This window comes from Panthera onca, chromosome A2 (genome assembly GCF_046562875.1).
Source record: "Panthera onca isolate mPanOnc1 chromosome A2, mPanOnc1 haplotype 2, whole genome shotgun sequence".
Lineage (NCBI taxonomy): Eukaryota > Metazoa > Chordata > Mammalia > Carnivora > Felidae > Panthera > Panthera onca.
In genome coordinates this window covers 53202606-53209753 of record NC_138340.1, presented here as the reverse complement: position 1 = coordinate 53209753, position 7148 = coordinate 53202606, and the positions used below count along the sequence as shown (strand labels likewise).

At 42.9% G+C, this 7148-nt stretch overlaps 1 protein-coding gene across 4 annotated transcripts in view; it reads left to right on the top strand.

The window, feature by feature from the left end:
* Positions 1–3635: 3635 nt before the first annotated feature.
* Positions 3636–7148, top strand: part of TAMM41 (TAM41 mitochondrial translocator assembly and maintenance homolog) — a 49260-nt gene continuing 45747 nt past the window's right edge. The window contains exons 1-2 of one of the 4 annotated variants that reach the window (XM_060631786.3): positions 3636–4096; positions 6602–6784. In XM_060631786.3, the coding sequence (XP_060487769.3) occupies positions 3908–4096; positions 6602–6784 (372 nt within the window). In that variant the 5' untranslated portion in view covers positions 3636–3907. The remainder of the gene's footprint in view (positions 4097–6601; positions 6785–7148) is intronic. The other 3 variants (XR_009609845.3, XM_060631783.3, XM_060631785.3) reach the window with 3 other exon arrangements.

Here is a 7148-nt window from a genome sequence, read left to right as displayed (position 1 = left end):
TTATTCTACATCAAAAATCAGCTGAGAATGGACGGATATGACAAGGTGAACTTCCTTTGATGGGCAGAGATCAAGACCCCTCTTCTTCACTTCCATCACCAGACAAATAATGAACGTATGACTGATCATAAGAAACACAGAGCTTGGATTTTCTCTCCCAAAATATTTTCTGTCCTTTACTTAAACCACTGATTAGATGAAAAACTAAGGTACAAAAATATAGAGATTTCACAAGGCCTTTTAAAAAATGGAATAGGTGAGCCTTGTCCTAGTGAAACCCAACCTGACAAGGTCATTGTTAATGATACAAAACCAACAGCTGGATGATAAATCAGAAAAATGAGGCCCAACATTCAGTCAAATCAAGTGGCATTTATCTGCAGTGTAAAGGGCTCTCTAACATTTGTATTTCATTGGTATGAGAGTTCCAACAGAACCCTAAAGTGATTATATAGAACACCAAGGCTTTTTAAGAGTTTCTAACTTAGCAAGCCATGGTAATTTAAAAGGGAACGGATGAACTGCTAGAAGCGAGGAGCTTTCTGCTGAAGAATACAAATGTGTTCTCTGCTATTGCTTCTGCCTCTTTCTGGGGAAAAGCAAAACGCACACAGGAATGTGATGGAACTTTCCAGCTGGTGGTTTTGCATTATCAGGAAGGAAAGTGTTTGTGAAAATGAAAATTACTGATAATTAGTTGTGAATGCCTGTAAGGGAGAAAAATGGAGAACATTGCAGAATCTTTATTTATATCAAGGGCTGACCTTCATGGGTGGCAGTGTGAATTGGTACAACCTTTCAGAGGGGGTTTTAGCAAGGCGCTGACGCTTTGACCCAGCAATTCCACTTCTAAGAATCTACTTTATAGTAATATTTGCACATATACTCAAAGGTCCTTGTATGAGGATGTTCACCGTAGCATTGTTTGCATGTTTGAAAAATGGAAATGAGCTCTGTCAATATGAAAATGTTTAAACAAACGATGGCATATCCATAGTTTAGAAAAATTTGCTGCTAGTAAATGGGATGACATAGATCTATATATTTGACACAGAACGATGTCCCCAGTATGTTAAGTGAAAAGGGCACATTGCAAAATACTATCTATCATATGATTCCATTTAACATGTTTTTAGTGTTGGGGCACCTGGGCAGCTCAGTCGGTTAAGCATCTGACTTCAGCTCAGGTTATGATCTCAAGGTTTGTGAGTTTGGAGCCCCGCATCAGGCCCTGTGCTGACAACTCAGAGCCTGGAGCCTGCTTTGGATTCTGTGTGTGTCTCTCTCTGCCCCTCCCCCGCTCATGCCTGCGCACTCACTCTCTCCCTTAGAAATAAAATAAACATTAAAAAATTTTTTTCAATATTTTTAATGTTAACATGTATGTAGAAAAATATCTGGAGGAATATGTACCAGAGATTACCAGTGGCTGTTTCTGAGGGATGGTATACGTGTTTTTGTAATGTTTACATTTTTATTTGCAAAGAGCAGGGAGGGGGGAATACAAAACAAAGTTGAATTATTTCCTGGAGGGAAGAACGAAAGAAACACAGCTGGTGGAGATTTATTCACTGTATTTGGGTGAAAGGTTTTAGTGTAATTCTGCAGTGAGTGTGTTTCAGATTCTGACAATCTGGGCAAGGGTGCTATTTAGTCCGAATGCTATTTAGTACGGTGCTATTTAGTCCAAAATGGCTGTGCTCGCGCTGGGAGACTGAGACACACTGTGTCTCCCTTCCGCCGCCCTTATTCTGGTCTCTGGGTTGTACCTCTGGCTATTGCTGCTGCTCCTTAAAACCTTAGCTGACAGATTTCCCTTTTCCTTCTCTTGCCTCACAGGTCGGCCATTTTAGAAGGCACTAAAACATGGTGGTAAACAGCTTGGCCTTTGGAGTTCCAGAGCCTTGGGTTCAAATCCCAACTTCTCCACTCTCCTAACCGTGTGACTTTGAGAAATTTGCTTCTCCTGTTAGGCTGTCTGTTTCCTCACGTGAAAAATGAGTTTAGAGAACCTGCCTACTGGGGTCTTTGGAATGATGAAAAGAGATAAGTATAGAAAGCACTGGGAATTTATCTTGATGAGCCCGCAGTAATATTTGGAACTGTTAAATCACCATAATGAACACCTGAAACTAATGTAACACGGAATGTTAACTACACCAGAATTAAAATTTTTAAAAAAGAAAGTGCTTGGGAATGATAAATAAATGAACAAATATTACCTATAATTATTGTCATCATGGCCTATCAATCTCTTTGTAAAACTTCCTTTCATCTATCTTCTGCCTGATAAAATCCTACCCATTCTACAAGCCCCCGCTCAGATGCCATCACTGCAAAATCTCCTCTGGTCTCTCCCCACAGAGCCAGAACTGATCAACGCTCCTATATCAGAGGTCTCGCCAGATGCTGGGTGCCCCAGCTTCATTACTGTATGTTACGAGTTCTGGATTTGCTTGTCCCTCCCCTTTATAGACCCTGAGATCCTACAGAGTTTGAATTCACATAATTACTTTTCAAATTAAATTAATCTCATCCTTGCCTCTATCATCCCAGGCCAGGCATCTTTAGTTCCCAGTGAAACTATGGTAACAACATCCTAATTGCTCTCCCTCCCCCTGCTTACCCCGTTCTAATCTAAACTAACATTCAGCCCTGGATTTTAGCTCCCCTTTTGCCACAGGCTATTGTGATTCTAAGCACATTGCTTTCTCTCTCTAACATGTTAGCTTTCTCATCTGTAATGTGGAGATAGTAACTTCCTGCCATCCGGTAGTAGAGGGGACTCCTTGAAAACTGCATGTGAAAGGCATCAACATTACCTGAGTTCACCTATTACCACTTATGCTTTTTGAAAGGCAATGTATGTCAGGGAAGAAGAAACAAGTATCTAAAAAGTCTATGTCCTGGAAGTTAAAGTACATCCTGAATGGCCCTGTGATTTTTATCAAGTTTCTCTAGTTATACATAAACAGGTGAGCTCTCACCTGGGGTCCTATTTCCTCCAGAAATTGCATTTGATGTGCCCTCTGTGAGCCCAATCCCAGAGGCAAAGGGGCAAAGGCTCTTCATCACCCTTAGAATGAAATACAAACCTCAGAGAACATTGGTGCAGTCCTTACCATGCATGAACACTTTCATACCCATCACTGGATTTGAAAAGAGCTTTAAGGGAGAAAGAAAAAAAAAAATCACAGCTAAATCTTAACAGTGATCATCTCTGGATGGTGGAAATGGACATGATTTTAATTTTATGTGTGATTTCCTAAACCTTCAAAATCTTCAATTTTGGAGCTGGGTAGAGACGATGGTAACACAACATTGTGATGTACTGCCACTGAATTGCACATAAAGTGTACACTTTTACGTTAGTTGTGTGAATTTCACCTCATTAAAAATATCCTTCAATACACATGCATGATTTTATAGCCATTTATTGAAATGTGTTTGAGATGAGAACAAACACGGATTCTTAAGGCTCAAAAGCAGTTCAAGTAGCTGACACTCTCCCGCACCCGTCTTTCCAAGTCACTTGCCTAGGCGACTAGCCTGCAGTGCGCTCCTCCGACCACCAGGGGTCTCCGCGGAGCCCTCGCGTCCCCACCCGCGGAAGAGCGTCATCTCTTGCGCCTTTGAAGCGCGTGTGCTGGCGAGAGGCGTGGTCGGGTTTGGCAGCTGCGCAGGCCTGACCGCCGACCACCTGGACCACCCTCCGGCTCTTCTCGGTCCTGGGCTGGGGCTGGCCTGTAGCCCTGAGCCCTCGCCTGTCCCTCCACTTCCCACCCCCGGCTGCAGTCTTCTGCTGCTTCCAACTCCCCACCCTTAACTGCCTGCCCCGGTATCTGCCCCCCCCCGCCCTCCGCCCTGCTCTGCCCCTCCAAGGGCCGTGTCTCTGAGCCCCGAACCCATGGCGCTTCAGGCGCTGCAGAGCTCGGGGGTGGCCTTCCGCAAGATCCTGTCTCACTTCCCCGAGGAGCTGAGCCTGGCTTTCGCCTACGGCTCCGGGGTGTACCGCCAGGTGGGGCCCAGTTCAGACCAGAAGGTGAGCCTGGCCCCGGGGCAGGCCCCACGTCGGGAATCGGCCTCCTCTCACGAGGTGCCTTTTGCCTTGGATCCCTCCAGAGCCCTAGAGCTGCCTCTACTACGAGCACTCCACATATCAGCTAGCAAAGTGCAAACTGTGGGAAAGTGTTCCTGGTATAATGACATCATGAGCTGAATTTTGGAGGATAAGTAGGAGCCCACTTATCTCCGGTCTAGAACAGGAGATGCAGTTATGGGGAGGGGAAAGCTGATGCAGAGGCAAGATGGAAGGAAGGAAATATTTGCCTGGTGCTGGTTCAGCGTACTCAGCCTTGGCAGAACATTGGAGTTTTCCGAGAAACTTTAAAATGCTGATGCCTGGGTTCCACTTGCGGAGATTCTGATTTACTTGGTGTAGGCTCAGACCTGGGCTTCAGATATTTTAAAAAATACCCTGCTGATTCTGATAACGCAGCCAAATTTGAAAGTCACATGTATCGCTGTGGGAAAAAATACAAAATGAGCCTCTTGACTTCAGGAAGCTGAAGGGCCAGGGCAGACTCAGGGAAGTTATCAGCAAAAGTTAGTGAGTGACCAGTATATTTACCAATGCTCAGAACATTTAACAAGAGTCTATTTAGGACTATGAGTTGTTACTCTTCAAAGTTGGCTGAGCGCAACAGTAGTGAGGGTACGGTGTTCCTTGTGTTGCAGTCCCTCCCCATCCTCCCCCACCCCACCCCCCCACCGCCGTAAATAAAATGGAAAAAAGTTTGCTTTCAAGGTGGAGACAAGATTCAAGACCTTGCAGAGAAGTGGCAGGCAAATATTTTCATTTAAATGGGGCTGTTAATGACTCTCTCCGCTAAGGCTTTAGAGCTTTTGCTGAATTAACATAAAAGGAAATGGAGTCTAAATAGAGATGTTGTCTGGTGAACTGGATTTTTACTTGCGGCAGTTCATGCACAGCCTAACAATTCACTGTCTTCTTTAATAAACTAAGGAAAAAGAAGTGTGCAGATTGTGATAGGGCCCCTCTTGGATTTGGACACCTGGCTGTAATCTGTCCTTAGGTTAAAGTTTGTTCACTTCCTGGTGGAGCCATCTATGCTGTTGCTTGGGTTTCCTTTTTCCCAACTATACTGTATTTAAGTGATATTTTGCTTTAAATTGACAATATGTGAAAAATTATAGATTGTAGGAAATTCTATAGATTATTATAGGCTAGTTATTTTTTCTAACCTGTATTAACATAATTATACATTTTTAAAAAACATGTCCACCCCAGATCTTCAGTTTCACCAGTGGTTTGTGGATTACATTTTGAAAAACTTAGAGCAGGCCTTAGCCTCCTGATTCAACAGCCACTTCTTCATTTTTGCATGAAGATTTTCCTTTGAGTGGACCTGGAATTTCCTCCAAGAACAGGCCCTTTCTTCCCTTTCCCTCACCCTCATTCCCTACAAGATAACAAGTTTTATAGATTCCAACAGGAAGTTTCAGATCAGTCCCTACCCTCAGTGCCTTACTTAGTATCTTTTTCATTTCTCACTGGGAATTTTGCAATTAACCGCCTGTGTGGTTTCCCCGGCCTTTAGTCTGTCTACCCTCCAAGGAGCTCTTCTGTAGGAAATTTTTTTAGCCTGGCAACCAGCCTCCCGTCTCTGGTCTCATCACCACCCCCTGCTTGTGTTCTATTCCAGCCACATCAAACTCAATGCAGCATCAGGAACATGGCCAGCTCTCATATCTACAAGAATGCTTTCCTTTAACAGGACCCCCTTCCCTTCCCCATCCTTCTAATATTTCCACCAAGCCTGCTTAATTCTTGCACATTCTTCAGGACTCAGATTTATCAGAGTCTTGAAGAATATGATTTTATAGCAAGATTTCTGCTTCCTGTTCTGACCCCACTCTAAGTGAAATTAGTACATTTTGCATTCCTCTGTCAAGTTCATTTAGTGATAATTCATCTCTTCTCCCCAGTAGACTTTTTTTAATCTCTACCCCAAGATCTATCAGAGCTCCTTGTAGGTGCTCAGTGAGTGGTTGGTGAATGGCTAAGAATTAAAATAACTTATTTCCCTTTCTATAATATTTTACAGAGCTTTGCCATACTGTGTTGTTTGATCCGGAAGAAGAGTGGGACACATTTAGATGAAAGGCCAGGTGGCATAAGGTTCAGCACAAAGAATTTGTAACCAGACTGTGTCTGCCACTCACTAGCTTTGTGTCCACAGGCATGGAACTTACTCTGTGCCTTGGTTTCTTTTTCTCTAAAATTAGGATGATAACAGTACCTATCTTGCAAGATTATTTTGAAGATAGAATGAATTATGGTGCATATAATTCAAAGTATTTGGAAGAGTACATGTTGGGCAGGTCAGTACTGCTGTTACTATGTGTATTGATGAAAACAAGCTCAAATTGGTACCAGAGACTTGCTTACATTTTTGCTGACAGCTTCAGGTCTTCTATTTTATTACTCATAATGGCGTAGAATGTTGGAGCTTTCCGCTCTATTTAGGTGCCTTTCTAGGAATCAAAACTAAAATCATTCTCTTTTCTTCATTCCCAGAATGCCATGCTGGACTTTGTTTTCACAGTAGATGACCCTGTTGCATGGCATTCAAAGAACCTGAAAAAAAATTGGAATCATTACTCTTTCCTAAAAGTTTTGGGGCCCAAGATTATCACCACTGTACAGAATAACTATGGCGCTGGAGTCTACTATAATCCATTGATCATGTGTGATGGTAGGGTAAGTGACTTCGGACCTTTGTTGTAACTTGGGTGGTTATTAAATTAAATATTAGAATACCAGCTGAATATATATGTTCTTGCAATTAGGAACTGTTCGCATTCCTGCTGGATAAAGGTGGTTGAGAGTAACTGTCTTTAAGTTTTGCCTTTGGCCAGTGGTTCTCAAATTTTAATGAGCATCAGACCCACTAGGGTGCCTCTTGGACACACAGATTGCAGTTCCCCATCTCCAGAGTTTCTGATTCAGTAGGTCTGGGGTAAGGCTTGAGAATTTGTATTTTTCTTTTCTTCTTTTCTTTTTTTAAAAAAATTTTTAATGTTTATTTTTGAGAGAGGGAGTAGGGGAGGGGCAGAGAGAGAGG